At 37.1% G+C, this 15,747-nt stretch overlaps 1 protein-coding gene across 6 annotated transcripts in view; it reads right to left on the bottom strand.

Annotated features, from left to right (window-relative positions):
* SNX14 (sorting nexin 14) overlaps nt 1-15,747 on the bottom strand; it is an 84,998-nt gene that overhangs the window by 42,224 nt on the left and 27,027 nt on the right. For 5 of the 6 annotated variants that reach the window (XM_053601653.1, XM_053601648.1, XM_053601651.1 and 2 more), the window contains exons 7-12: nt 10,904-10,988; nt 5,826-5,982; nt 3,750-3,825; nt 2,964-3,008; nt 2,782-2,862; nt 2,574-2,688 (exon numbers count right to left, since the gene is read on the bottom strand). In XM_053601653.1, the coding sequence (XP_053457628.1) occupies nt 2,574-2,688; nt 2,782-2,862; nt 2,964-3,008; nt 3,750-3,825; nt 5,826-5,982; nt 10,904-10,988 (559 nt within the window). The remainder of the gene's footprint in view (nt 1-2,573; nt 2,689-2,781; nt 2,863-2,963; nt 3,009-3,749; nt 3,826-5,825; nt 5,983-10,903; nt 10,989-15,747) is intronic. The other variant, XM_053601650.1, reaches the window with a different exon arrangement.

Below are 15,747 nucleotides of genomic sequence, written 5' to 3'. Positions count from 1 at the left end.
CACTCCCATTCTAACTAATAGCAGCAATGAGAAGCAATCTAATTAATTTTAAGTTTTTAAAAAAGATTTGAGTAAAATAACTATTCCAATAATAGAGAAATAGTCAATTTTTAAACAATATGAAAAACCTGAATATATAAATAACAATACAAGTTTGCTAAAATTTAGAATAGTAAACACACTCCAAATAGTTTATTTATTTTTCTGCCCTGGGTAGAATGTCATGGCATCATAGCTCACAACAACCTCAAACTCCTGGGTTCAAACAATCCTCCTGCCTTACCCTCCTGCCACAATGCTTAGCTAGTTTTTCTATTTTTAGTAGACATAGGGTCACACTCTTGCTCAGGTTAGTCTTGAACTCCTGAGCTCAAGCAATCCACACACCTCAGCCTCCTGAGTGCTAAGATTACTGGCATGAGCTACTGCGCCTGGTCTTCACATAACTTCTTTAAAGAACATATTGGATTAATTTCCTTTTTTTTTTTTTTTTTTGTAGAGACAGAGTCTCACTTTATGGCCCTTGGTAGAGTACCGTGGCCTCACACAGCTCACAGCAACCTCCAACTCTTGGGCTTAAGCGATTCTCTTGCCTCAGCCTCCCGAGTAGCTGGGACTACAGGCGCTGGCCACAACGCCCGGCTATTTTTTGGTTGCAGTTTGGCAGGGGCCGGGTTTGAACCCGCCACCCTCGGTATATGGGGCCGGCGCCTTACCGACTGAGCCACAGGCGCCGCCCTGGATTACTTTCTTACACCAAAAACTTTTAATGTTTGAAATTAATTTACTAAATAAAAATGAAGACTTCTTTTAGTTCCTAGTGATGCTTTTTAAACCAGCGGTTCTCAGTTAACCTGTGGGTTACAACCCACAGGAACTGTATTAAAATGCCACGACATTAGGAAGGTTGAGAACCACTGTTTTCAACAATAATTCTATCATGGAAGTTGTAGTTTAGTGTCAGAGCTAAAGAAACTCATTTTTCTAAAATGAGACATGGCAAGCTGAGCATGGTAGCTCACGCCTACAATCCTAGCCCTCTGGGAGGCCAAGGTGGGAGGATCACTTGAGATCGGCCTAGGCAGGAGACCCTATCTCTACTAAAAACAGAAAAAATTAGCCAAGCATAGTGGCAAGTGCCTATCATCCTAGCTACTCAGGAGGCTAAGGCAGGAGGATCACTTAAGCCCAGGAGTTTGAGGTTGCTGTGAGCTAGGTGGATGCCATAGCACTCCACCCTGGGCAACAGAATAAGACTCCTTCTCAAAAATAAAATAAAATAATTAGATACATTTAAACTAATCTTTCACAGACAGTCCATGAAGTTTTCATAAATTCAATAATCCACAATGTTACAGAGTTTATAATCAAAATGAAACATTTTTATATTTGATAATTTTATCAAAATAATCCTTAACAAAAACTACAATAGAATGACGTTGATATGGGCTACTCATTGAGGTCTTTAACAGTCTTTTTTTTTTTTTTTTTGTAGAGACAGAGTCTCACTTTATAGCCCTCGGTAGAGTGCTGTGGCATCACACAGCTCACAGCAACCTCCAACTCCTGGGCTTCAGCAATTCTCTTGCCTCAGCCTCCAGAGTAGCTGGGACTACAGGCGCCCTGCCACAACGCCCGGCTATTTTTTGGTTGCAGTTCAGCCGGGGCCGGGTTTGAACCCACCACCCTCGGTATATGGGGCCGGCGCCTTACCGAATGAGCCACAGGCGCCACCCTTTAACAGTCTTTTAAAACTTTTTTAAAGAGACAAGAGTCTCACTCTGTTACCCACACTGGAATGCAGTGGTACAATTCTAGCTCATTGCACCTCAAATCCCTGAGCTTAAGCAATCCACTGGGCTCATCTTTCAAAGTAGCTAGGACTATAGGCACATTCTGCCACACCCAATTATTTTTCAGTTTTTTGTAGAGGCAGGGCGGGGTTTCACTGTGTTGCCCAGGCTGGTCTCAAACTCTTGGGCTCAAGGAAACCTCCCTCCTTGGCCTCCCAAAGTGGTAGGATTACAGGCATGAACCCCAATGAAGGAGCTATATTCTCATTATGCAAAATTTTTAGATCTCTCTTGCTACCAGAATTTAATCGAAATCAATGAAAGATTATAATCTTTCCCATGGTGGTAAGGAGTGAACACTTGAAAAAAATTCACAGGTGCTCTGATTATCTAACAAATCACTGAAAGATGGCAACCACAATGTTCTGATCTGAACATTCAACTACATTAAAAAGTTTAAAAATTAATTCAGTAGGATTGGTGCCCATAGCTCAGTGGTTAGGGTGCCAGCCACATATACCAGGGCTGGCAGGTTCGAACCTAGCCCAGATCTGCTAAAAATGATAATTACAACAAAAAAAAAAAATAGCTGGGCACTGTGGCAGTTGCCTGTTCTCTCAGCTACTTGGGAGGCTGAGGCAAGAGAATCGCTTAAGCCTAAGAGTTTGAGGTTGCTGTGAGCTGTGATACCACAGCACTCTACCAAGGGTGACAAGAGTGAGACTTTGTCTCAAAAAAAGAAAAAAAATTACTTCAGTAAAATACACAAGTAAGCCTCACCCACAGTCAGACAAAACTGCAGGACGTGAACTGCTCCTTCTTGTTTCAGAAAGTTCATGAAGCGAAACAGAAGATCCTGCTGCTCTCTGATTTGTTTCAGTTCTAACTTTAGCACCTTGACACGTTATGGGAAAAAGAATATGTTGAAGCTATATAAATGCGTTCTAAACTTCTTTATATTAAAAAGAATGTTGCTGAAAATACTTACAGATGGCTTTTTATTTCTAGGTTCGGCAAATTTCTGCAAGAATGGAACCAAAGGAGAAGCTGGTTCAGTTGCTTTTTCAGGCTTTAAAGAAAAGAATTATTCTCTCAATAACATCTCCACTTGATATACAGAATCAAACTGCAACACAATCTTAAGTATCCTCCCATATTTTCAATACTCACTGGACTGTCATCTATGAAGATGATAAGCAAATGATTCACAGTATCCTAATGGAAAACAATAAACTAAAGTCAACGTAATTTCACTACTGTACTCTGCCCAGAGTTCTCAGGACTTTTATCCTATTATGAAAATTTTTAGAAAAACAAAGAAACAAATGGGACAGTGGCAAAGCATCTGCATTTATGTATCACAAAGAGACAAAAACTTTGCAAAAAATCTACAATTCAGGTTCTTAACCTTTGTGGAAGTGTGCAAAAAAAGCTATTCTGATTTTGGCATTTTAAATGTTTATAAATTATTCCTGTTTCTTCACAATCTTATTGGATCAATGGCAGAAGCATCCCAAGTGCCCATGGATGGATAAATGGGTAAGCAAAATGTGGCAGATGCACACAATGGGCTGACGTCCAGCCTTGCCAAGGAAGCCAATTCTGAGGCAGGCTACAGCAGGGACAAACCTTGAGGACATCATACTAAGTGAAATAAGATGTTCACAAAAATACAGATACTATGTGATCCCACTTATATGAGGTGCCTCGGGTAGTCAAATTCCTGGAGACAGAAAGCAGTTGGTGGTCATTAGCTGCTGAAGATGGGATAAGGAATTATTGTATAATGTGTACAGTTTCAGTTCTGTAAGAGTTCTGGAGATGGGTAGTGGTGATGGCTGCAGAACAATATGAATATATTTAATACCACTGAATTTACACACAAAAATGTTTAAGATGGTCAATTTTATGTTAAGTGTATTTTACTACAATATAAAAAAATATTTTTAATCTTACTGGATCAGCTAGGAAATCCAAAGAAGGAAGGAACACAGAACCAGACAGAATCTCTCTTATAAGTAAGGTCAAGGATCTGGAAAAAGACAATAATTATGTGTCTGTATATATATACACATATATAGCAATTTAAATTTGTTCTTCACTTTCTTTATATATGTTATTTTTTTTGAAATAAAATCTTGCTCTGTTGCCCAGGCCAGCATGTAGTAGCATCCTCACAGCTCCCTGCAACTTCCAACTCCTGGGCTCGAGTAATCCTCCTGCCTCAGCCTCCCAATGTGTCGGAATTAGAGGTGTGAGCCACCACACCCAGCCAGTCTTAACTTTTAAGTACACAGGATTTACCCAAGAGTCTTGTTACGATACAGTCTGTAATTCAGTAGGTCTGGGGTAGGCCCTAAGATTCTGCATGGCTGACAAGGTCCCTGGTAACATTCATGCCCTTGGTTTACAGATCACACTTTGAATAGCAAGGACTTAGAATCCTTATATGGCTAAAAAATAATACTATTTTTTTTTTAAGACAGTCTCATACGCTGCCCTCAGTAGAGTGCCGTGCCATCACAGCTCACAGCAATCTCAAACTCTTGGACTAAAGTGATTCTCTTGCCTCAGCCTCCCAAGTTGCTGGTACTACAGGAGCCTGCCACAATGCCCAGCTATTTTTTTTGTTACTGCTATCATTGTTGTTTAGCAGGCCTGGCCGAGGTTTGAACCCGGCAGCCCTAGTGTATGTGGCCAGCACCCTAACCACCGAGCTACGGGTACCAAGCCAAAAATAATACTATTTAAGAGAAAAAAAGTATTCCCCCTATAGGAAAGATTTGAGGGACATTAAAAAAGAATTCCTATCTAAGAATATTTTAAATGTTTAATATATATTTAAATTAATGTTTAAGACTAATATGTTTAGGCCAGGTATAGTGGCTCACATCTATAATTCTAGCACTCTGGGAGACCCAGGCAAGAGGATCCCTTAAGCTCAGGAGTTCAAAACTAACCTGAGCGAGAGCAAGACCCCATCTCTACAAAACCAGAGAAGTTAGCCAGGCATCATAGTGCATGCCTATAGTCCCAGGTACTCCAGAGGCTGACCCTAGGAGTTTGAGGTTGCAGTGAGCTACAATGACACCACTGCACTCTACTCTGGGTCACAAGGTAAGAATTAATCTCAAAAAACAAAACAATAAAATAACTAATATGTTTAATAGTATAATTACAATTGTAATTATAAATATCATAAATTAGGATAATAATCTTTTAATTATTAAAATATTTTTAAAAACAAAATAAAAATTTAAAGTACACCACTAAAGAAAAGCTGTGGCTTCTCCTGCAAGGATTATTAGAGTACGAGCAACAAAGTAACTTCTAGAATAATCTAAATATGCTCCTGCCAGAAAAAGGGAGCAAAGACTAGAATTATTTTTCCTAGTTAAATACCTTGAAACCCAAACTTATCTATATAGTTTGTTCAAAGGTTTTTGCCCTTAACAGTTACAATGTGCAAGCCTTTAAAAAGCAACACTAAAGAAATAAAATATAATGTTCTCAATAAGAAAATCAATTTTAGGCTGGTGTGGTGGCTCAAGCCTATAATCCCAGGAGTTTGGGAGGCCAAGGCGAGTGGATGTCCTGAGCTCAGGAGTTGGAGACCAGTCTAAGAAAAGTGAGACCCTGTCTCTAAAAATAGTGGGCACTGTGGTGGGTGCCTATAGTCCCAGCTACTCAGGAGGCTGAGGCAAGAGAATCACTTGAGTCCAAGTGTTTGAGGTTGCCGTGAGCTATGACACTCCACCGAGGGTGACAAAGTGAAACTCAGTCTCAAAAAATAAGAAAAAATTTAATTTTATTCAAATTTATTGACATCCAAGATCAGTTCTCAAAAAAAAATCTAGGCAACATAGCATACCACAAACACTTAGCACCTCAACTGGCATTTTAAGACCCAATAAATTACTTTTTTCAAATGAATAATTGTTCATATCATAGGCTAACTTCAACTTATAGTGCTCTTCTACCATAGTCAAGAACAGAAGAACAATACTACGGTATCTTCTAGTGTATTTATACCTGCAGTCTGTTGCTTTAGGAGGCAAAATATAAGGAAAAAGTAGTTCAGTAAGTTTCCTTAAATAGTGTAATTCATCTCTTCGACTTCTCAAAGCGACGTGAAGCTCTGGACCATATTCTTCTAAAGCAGCTTGCTGTAAAAACTCTGTATTTTTTACTATAAAAAGAGGTTAAAAATAAACACTGAAAACCTTGTTAATGTTAATGAAGCAACATTAAGTCACTTCAACCATTTCCACCAACAGAGAGAAGAGGATCTAATCTAATCATTCCTTTTCTAGCCCCTTTTGAATATATATTCTACAGGGAAATTTTTCAGAAACAGATTATAAAGAGATTCCTTTGTATTTTGCTTGAGTACATGGACCTTTTCTCCCTTGAAAACAAGAATTTAAACTCATGGTTCCACTTTATAAATTACATAAAATAATAGCAATTTTTTTTTAAATAAAAGAAAATCTAGAAAACATCTTTTAGTATACACAAGGTTTCTGTTACCAAATGTTACAACTTGTTCATCCTCCATAAATACAAAAAGTGCCTACTCAAAATTCTTTAATTATAACTTCTTTCACATCAGTATCATCCAAGTAACTTTTTAAGCAATTACATTAATTGGGTTCTTGGGTTAAGATCTGGATCTTCTGCCCAGAGCACAGAACACAAATATAAAACTATATAAGGCAGAAGTCTGTAAATGAATAGATTTCTTAATAAATATTAACTAATGACAAAAGTTGTATTAATACAAAGTTTTTTAAAAGCCCAGGCATTAAATTAATATTTTGAAACTTAAAAGTAATAGTATTCACTCCTTTTTATATACCTCAAAAGACTAAGTGGAAAGATAAATCATGCTTTCCCTTTTCTGCACTCTGTATCACGTTTTAAGACCATGGAGTCTGTGTAGGGAATCTTAACCCTAATTCGATGGCATTTACTTTAAGACTATTTCCTTCTATTTTATGGAAAAGAAAATGCAAGCATGCTCACACACACAAAAAGTCAATATATGCATTCTGCAGTTGAGTACTAAGAAGGTAATGAAGGCTATCTGTGCTTGCAGTACTAAAGCAGGACTGGCAAAGAATGTAGTTTTTATAAGAAATCTATTTTAGGGCAGTGCCTGTGGCTCAAAGGAGTAGGGTGCCAGCCCCAGCCAAATACTGCAAAAAAAAAAAAGAAAAGAAATCTATTTTAAATTATTTATCAAGTTTTTGTTACCCGCAAGAACATAAGGCCCAGATCTTTTAGTAATTTTTTTTTTTTTTCTGAGACAGTCTCACTTTATTGCCCTCGGTAGAGTACCATGACATCACAGTTCACAGCAACCTTCAACTCCTGGGCTTAGGAAATTCTCTTGCCTCAGCCTCCCAAATAGCTGGGACTACAGGCACCCGCCACAACGCCCAGCTATTCTTTCCTGCAGTTTGGCTGGGGCTGGGTTCAAACCCGCCACCCTTGGTATAGGAGCCCAGCGCCTTACCCACTGAGTCACAGGCGCAGCCTGCATCTTTTAGTAATTTATTGTCATACACATAGGACTTAAAACCAGAAGACTAATCTGTGCTAACTTCCCAGCTCTGCTTCTCTACTGATATGATTTTGAACAAATAACATAATCCCTTTGAGCCTTAGAATCAAAATCAGAAAACAGTTATTAAATAGTTATTAAAACTGAAAAGTCATCATGTAAAATATATAATTATAGTATTTGGTATGATTAAGCATTTATAGATAACAAATTAAACCACTAGAGTGGAATCTATTCAGACATAAGAGATTTTTGTAGTTCTAGGTAAGAAATTAAAGGGATAAGGCTAAACACCAAAAATGTTGGAAGGAGAGAGACATCTTAAGTGGGAATATAAACACAACAGAGACACTGGAATACAGAGTATGGATTAATCCCCACTAAAGACTAGTACATTTAATGCCTATTGGTGACCATAAGAAGAAAGGTACTCAGAATCTATGACAAGGAGGTATCTTTAGGCTGAAAGACTGGGGGGTCCTTCAGCACAATCATTACTAAATCTAAATTAAGCCAATGCCTATACTGTATGTGTGTGTGTGTATTTTTTTTCAACATTTCTAAGAGCCATAGACAGAAAACTTTCATATCCCTATACCCAAGAGGCACATTAAGCAGAGAAATTAAGCGAGTAAGGACAGCAATGTATGAAGAGATGAATGAGCCTTTACCTCCAACTCAGAGCCAAAGAATTTAGGAAACAAATCTATACATTAAAGAAATAAAAAATCCAAAATTTGAGTATCTTTTTTATAAGTCTGTCTAATTCCCTGTCGTAATATTTAGAACACTGGGATCTTAGGATAAAATTGGAGCTCTACTAATTCTTTGGCCTTTTGCTTTTATGGACTTCATTAATTACAATCTTACTTGTAAAACCAATCTAGCATTTTATGGTGATTTTATAATTGAGGATGATTTTTTTTAACATGAATAATAGCAAATTAGCAACTCCATCTTGCAAAGACTCAATAATAAATTTCAATCAAACTAGTCTGCTTATGTTTATCATATTGCTCTCATAGAGATGAAATAATTTAGGGATTTTATTCAACTGATGAGGTAATATTAAAAGATGGTTCTGTCTGGCTTCGTGTCCATAGCACAGTGGTTACAGTGCCAGCCACATACACCAAGGGTGGCAGGTTTGAACCCGGCCCGGGCCAGCTAAACAACTGCAACAAAAAAATACCCAGGAGTTATGGTGAATACCTATAGTCCCAGCTTCTTGGGAGGCTGAGGCAAGAGAATCACTTGAGCCCGTGAGTTGGAGCTGTGAGCTGTGACACCATGGCATTCTACTGAGAGCAACATAGTGTGACTTTGTCTCAAAAAAAAAAAAAAAAGAGAAAGAAAATAGTTCCATCTACTGAAGCCTGAGTGGTGTTTTTTATTTACTTTTTTTGTCTTTAGAACAAAATTAAAACTGTATTTAAAAACTCTTCTTGCACAAAAACTTACCAAAAAAATGTTTATAGCAACTTTATTTGTAATTGCCAAAAACTGGAAGCAACAAAGACACTCTTGAATAGGTAAATGGATGAAAAGTTTGGTGCACATCCATACAGTGGAATGTATTGAGTAATAAAAAGACAGGAGTTCAAACCACAAAAAAGACAGGGAGGGATCCTAAACCCATGTTGCTAAGTGAAAGAAGCCAGCCTAAAACTACATGTACTGGAAAAGTCAAAACTGTGGAGATAGTGAAAAGATCAGTGATTGCCAGGGGTTCTCAGAGGGATGAAAAGCTGAAGCACAGGGGATTTTTAGGGCAATGAAACTATTCAGTAAACCACTGAACTGGTGACTAAATGATCATACATTTGTCAAAACTCACAGGATGTACTATACAACCCAAAGTGAACCCTACTGTAAACCAGGACTTTAGTCAGTAACAACGTGTGAGGTGGTGCCATAGCTCAGTGGGCAGGGCGCCGGACACATACACTGAGGCTCATGGGTTCGAACCCAGCCTAGCCAGCTAAAACAATGACAACTGCAACAAGAAAATAGCCGGGCATTGTGGTGGGTGCCTATAGTCCCAGCTACTTGGGAGGCTGAGGCAAGAGAATAGCTTGAGCCCAAGAGTTTGAGGTTGCTGTGAGCTGTGATGCCAGGGCACTCTACCCAGGGTGACAGCTTGAGACTCTGTCTCAAAAAAAAAAAAAAAAAAAAATGTCAATATCAGTACATCAATTGTAACAAATGCACCAAGTTATACAATATGTGAACACTACGAAAAGGAAGGAGGGTATGAGAATTCTGTGTACCCTCTGCTCAATTTTTCTGTAAAGTTAAAATTGCTCTAACATATAAAATCTAGTAATAAGACACAAAATTTTTCCTATAGTTTCTTCTGACAATAAAGTAGCCATTACAAAAGGACTACAACAAAGATATTACCTTTCTGGTGTGTTTTTGCCAGTGACAAGACAATAATTTTAAAAGTTAGTTTTGTTATTCAACAAGTTAAATGTACTGGAATTCTTCAATGCTCATGTCTTTAACTATATTGAAGATTATTTTTTCTAAGATGAACACAATGTAATTTGACATGCTTCTCATAGCTGAGGAATTATGCATACTGAAGGGCTAATAAACTAAAAATTTCATTTAATTTCAATTCTACCTATGGCATAATTTCCCAAAATGTGCCGATTATTATTATGAGGCAAGAAAAAAATGGTTACCTCCTCAAATGAATTTGAGACAGACTAGATTAAAGCTAAAGCTATTTCTTTGCTGCAAGACTACTCAGAGCTTTTGGTGCACCAGTACTTACTGAGAATGTCCAGAAGGGGAATACAAGAGCAATTACCAAAAAATATGACTATGAAACAACTTCTGGTCATATGGTCATCTATGTAGAGTAGTATTCTTTAGAACAAACTGCAGAAAGCAATTATAAAAAAGAATTCCAAATGCAAACACAAGGAAAATCTCAGTTTCACACAGAACTAAGTACAGAGCATACAGAAGTAATTTTGTTAAAAAGGCATATTTTCACTTGATCAAGAGTAAGGAAAGTCCCTAATGAAGATTTCACATTCAATCTGAAAATAATTGCTCAACATATGCTATGTGTAAATCATGACAGTAAAAAGGCCAGGGCACACATAAGAAAGAGCAAATAGGTCATCCGGGCTAAGTCATAAGACCCATATGTATTAAAAGTCAAGACTAGATCAAAATATGACAAGATAGAAATGAGTTTACACATACAGTTTAGATACCTTGGGCTAAAATAGGTCAAAACTGGAAATCATTAAAGAAAAAGTAGGAAGTGACATGAAAGATACCACAAAGAAACTATCCCACCGATGATGAGTCTTCAATTATGGATCTAAAAGCTAACTATATTTAATTTTCAAAGATTTTTGAGTTTTCACAATTAACAAACTATTGAAAGGGATTGCGGTTTAAAAGAATAGTCTCACAGTATTTGTGAATGTATCAGTTAATGTACCAGTACTCACATTTTTAGGTGAAAAGTTGATGTATAAAAGCAAAATCACCAAAACTGTAATAAAGAAAACTATATTACCTTTCTGTCTGGCTTTAACTATTACTTCTATATGCTTCATTGTTGCTTTTAATAGTTTCTTGGTTATAATAGACGGAATATCCACCTAGAAAAATTCAACATAAAAGTTTTAAAGTAATTATTACTCTATGGAATATCTTAAAAATTACAAGTATTATGCAAAATCTTTCAAAATATAACTTACAAACTTTATATTCTTAGATCATACAACTGTAACATGAGTTTTTTTTATCAAAGTATTGAAAATTTATCTGAAATGCCCATTTTATATATTTTATTATTTTTTTCTTTAATTTCAGAGTATTAACAGGGCTACAAATGTTTTGGCTACATGAATTGCTTTTGTGAAGTTTGAGTGAAAGATGTTAAGTGTGCCCAACATCCACATAGTGTGCACTGTACTCATCAAGATGTGATTTTACTCATTCTCTCCTCACCTTCTCACCTGTCTGATAGCTGTGGAAATTTGTGCACCTAAGCGTTGATCAGTTAGTTCCAATTTAACAGTGAGAACATGTGGTGTTTGCTTTTCTATTTCTCATAATACTTCACTTAGAAGAATGGTCTCCAGTTCCATCCAATATGCATACTCTAAAAACTAAATTTTCCCCACAAAATAATGTCTTTATTCCTAGCTTATTTTTTAAGTGTTCTTTGTGTTAAATGCATGCAAGGAAAACTCCAGTAACTTATCATCTTGATATTGCAAATTCTGTTGGTAAGATGCTAGTTGAAAATGAACTTTTTCCTTTAGCTTACAAGATAAATTCTGGATTTAAATTCTCTGGAAGCATCCTATTTTATAATAATATTAAGTTTCATCATTTCCTACCAACATCTTTCAACCTGAAAGTTAGATTCTGTAGCAGTAATAGGAGGTCAGTGAGGGAGAACTGAGGACTTATATACATACCCAGAAAAGCAGCAAAAAATAACTAAAATTACAAATAAAATCACCAAAAAGAAAATTTATTGGACTTTAACAGGCTCATCTTCCACCATATAACCTAACACCTTTATAACTTCCCATTATCAAAGGCATGAGAAAATTCCATCATAATAGTGTTAACTTCCTAATTCTCTTTAAATTTCTTATTAGAGAACAAAATTCCAGGGTGCAAAGTCTAGCAACTATGATACATTACAATTCCTCACATCCTAGTGACTTGCTGAAAACCCAGAACAAAGATCAATCACGTTCACTAAGAAAGAATTTTGTTTTTCTTTTTGAGACAGTCTCACTATGTCACCCTGGGCAGAGTACCCTGGTGTCACAGCTCACAGCAACCTCAAACTCTTGGGCTTAAGTGATTCTCTTGCCTCAGCCTCCCAAGTAGCTGGGACTACAGGCACCCACCACAATGCTCAGCCATTTCTTGGTTGCAGTTGTCATTGTTTTAGCAGGCCTGGATTGGGCTTGAACTGGCCAGCACCCTACTCACCAAGCCAAGAGAGAACATTCTTGCTAGTACTATGCCTCGTTGCAAAGTAACTCATGGGCATACAGTAATCGATGATTATAATTACTCTCGTATTTATCAAATAAGCTGTTTTAGTTTTGAAATATTTTATGTAATCTTTTCTTCTGAGAATACTTATGAACACTTTCAGTTACAAGCTCCAATTTCAGGACTTCAGGTCAGAATTAAAATGGTAAAATATGGCAGCACCTGTAGCTCAGTGGGTAGGGCGCCGGCTACATACACCCAGGCTGGTAGGTTTGAATCAGGCCCAGGCCAGCTAAACAACGATGACAACTGCAACCAAAAACAAACAAACAAACAAACAAAAAAAATAGCTGGGTGTAGTGGCAGGTGCCTATAATCCCAGCTACTTGGGAGGCTGAGGCAAGAGAATTGCTTAAGCCCAAGAGTTTTAGGTTGCTGTGAGCTGTGATGCCAAGGCACTCTACCAAGAGTGACACAGTGAGGCTCTGTCTCAAAAAAATAAAATAAATAAAAATAAAACGGTAAAGTAACAGGTCCCTCAATAAACTGATTTAAAAAAAAAAAACAAAAAAACTGTTGACCTTAAAAAAAATCTTTATTTTCACTATTCCCAAACTTCCAATTTACATTATTCAAGCAACAGTCTCAAGGACAGAACACTGTAGGTAATATAAGATGACCCAGGCCTAATTCACCACCCATTAACTACCTCTGACACTTTGACATTTCTAACTTTCTTTAAAAAGAGTATAATGACTGATTTATCTCCTAGGACATTGATGCAGATAAATGAGAAGAATATATAGCATAATAACCCAGAGACTGGAAGAAAATATTTGCAAATCATTTATTTGATAAAAGAGTTGTATCTAGGATAGATAAAGAACTCAGTAATAAAAAGGCCAGATGCAATGGCTCACACGTGTGATCCTACCAACTCTGGGAGGCCAAAGAGAGAGGATCCCTTGTGGTCAGGAGCCTCAGACAAGTCTGAGTAAGAGCAAGATCCCATCTCTACCCAAAACAGAAAAAATTAGCCAGGCATGCTGGTATACACCTGTAGTCCCAAGTACTCAGGAGGCTGAGGCAAAAGACCAGGCTTACACATACATAGACATGCACGCCAACATACACTGATGTGCGCGCGCACACACAACAAACAAAAAAGTGAGGTAATAACTAGCTCTGGCAAAGATGTGGAGAAACTGGAATCCTCATACGCTGCTGGTGGGAATATAAATGATGGAGCTACTTTGGAAACAGTCTAGCAGCTCCTCCAAGAGTTAAACACAGAGGTACCATTGGATCATGTAATTATACCCCTAGACCTAAGCCCAAATAAATAAAAATTTGTATTCAACAAAAAAACTTACACACAAAAGCGCATATATGAATAATAGCAAAATGTTCCTCAACTGATGAACAGACAAATGTTAGTATAGCCATACAGCAGAATATTAATCAGCCATAGAAAAGGATGGAGTGCTGATACATGCTAATATATGCTACAACATGCTAGGATGAATGAGCCGTGAGAACATCAAGCTATGTGGAAGAGGCCAGTGACAAAAGGCCACATACTGTACGATTCCACTTATGTGCAATGTTCAGAAGAGACATAAAATTCATAGAGACAGAAAGCAGACCTGTGGCTGGACATGGGTGAAGGGGCAGGAGGTGCTACTACTCTGAAACTTGGTAAGCTACCTCAAAGCCTAACACAGCAGAATTGTTCTATTAACTAATGCCTTTTCTAATTCAATGTACTAAGGCAAACAAAATTAATTTTAACAAATTAATTTTATTTGACTTATCCCAAGTTGGAATTTAAATGGTTTATCATCAACAAATTGATATTTCTTCCTAAATCTTTTATTCCACTTAGTCTATTGAAACTGCCCCACAACCAATTTTTAAGCAATACCATGTGTATCAATCTCCAAAAATGATAAACGCTCAATGCAAAAAAAAAAAAAAGACAAATAGAAGTAACTGGAAAGAACTAAAATTCAGCATCAGCCCACCACCACAATAAGAGTTAATAGTGATAATGATGTATATAATCTTAACATATGTATTAATGTGCTTCATTATATAAACTTTGTTTTCAAAGTGGAAAAATACCATATATTATTTTCTAGCCCCTTCCACTTGACTCTTTAAGATAAATATTTTCACATGAAAATAAGTACTACCCTATAAAATGTTTTTCATAGCTGTTTAGAATTCCATAGTTAAGATGTACTATATATACTCAACACACAATCCTATCACTAGACATCAGTTTTTCTTTTCAGTTTTATTATAGTGTAATAAATCTCTGTACATAAATTTTTAAATATATCTTTGATCATTTCCTTAAAATATATACCAAAAATTGGAATTAAATTTGGAGTATAGACATTAAGTTTTTTTTTTTTTTTAATTTCAGGTTAATGTGAGGGTACAAGGAACTAGGTTACAATATGTGCATATCTTAGGTAGAGTCCCCTTGTAGTTATGTACCACACCCAAAAGGTGTGCCATATACCCTAACGTTGTCCCCGTTAAGTGGCAGCACACCAATCCCCTACCTACCTCTGCTCTCCCTCTCCCCTCCCCCAACTTGAATTGCGTTTTTCTCCCATATGGGCCATGTATTAGATCGTTTAAGGGCCTCATATTAGTATTAAGTACACCGGATATTTCCTTTTCCATATTTTTGATACTTTACTAAGAAGAATGTGTTTCAACTCCATCCAGGTTAATACAAAAGATGTAACATTTCCATCTTTTTTATGGCTGCATATTTTTAAGACTTAATAAAGATTACTAAACTGCCCCCAAGTGTAAGAATTATACCAATCTGGATTTGCACTTGTTTTGCCTATTTCCACACAACCACCATTATTGGATAATAACGTTCTTTTTCACCTTTCCCAATTTGATAAAATAATATTTCATTAAAAATTTTTATGGGCTCGGCGCCTGTGGCTCAAGCGGCTAAGGCGCCAGCGGCTCAAGCGGCTAAGGCGCCAGCCACATACACCTGAGCTGGCAGGTTCGAATCCAGCCCAGGCCCGCCAAACAACAATGACGGCTGCAACCAAAAAATAGCCAGGCATTGTGGCAGGTGCCTGTAGTCCCAGCTACTTGGGAGGTGGAGGCAGGAGAATCGCTTGAGCCCAGGAGTTGGAGGTTGCTGTGAGCTGTGATGCCACGGCACCCTACCCAGGGTGACAGCTAGAGGCTCTGTCTCAAAAAAAAAAATTTTATGTACTTAATATATTTAAGTGCTCATTGGCCATTATATTTTTCTTTTGTGAACTGCTCATTTGTATTTTTTGCATATATTTTCTGTAGTGTCTGACTGTACTGTTCATTTTTTAAATAGGTACAGATACATTTAACAACATT

The sequence above is a fragment of the Nycticebus coucang genome, chromosome 9 (genome assembly GCF_027406575.1).
Source record: "Nycticebus coucang isolate mNycCou1 chromosome 9, mNycCou1.pri, whole genome shotgun sequence".
Classification (NCBI taxonomy): Eukaryota; Metazoa; Chordata; class Mammalia; order Primates; family Lorisidae; genus Nycticebus; species Nycticebus coucang.
This window is presented reverse-complemented; position numbering and strand designations above follow the sequence as displayed.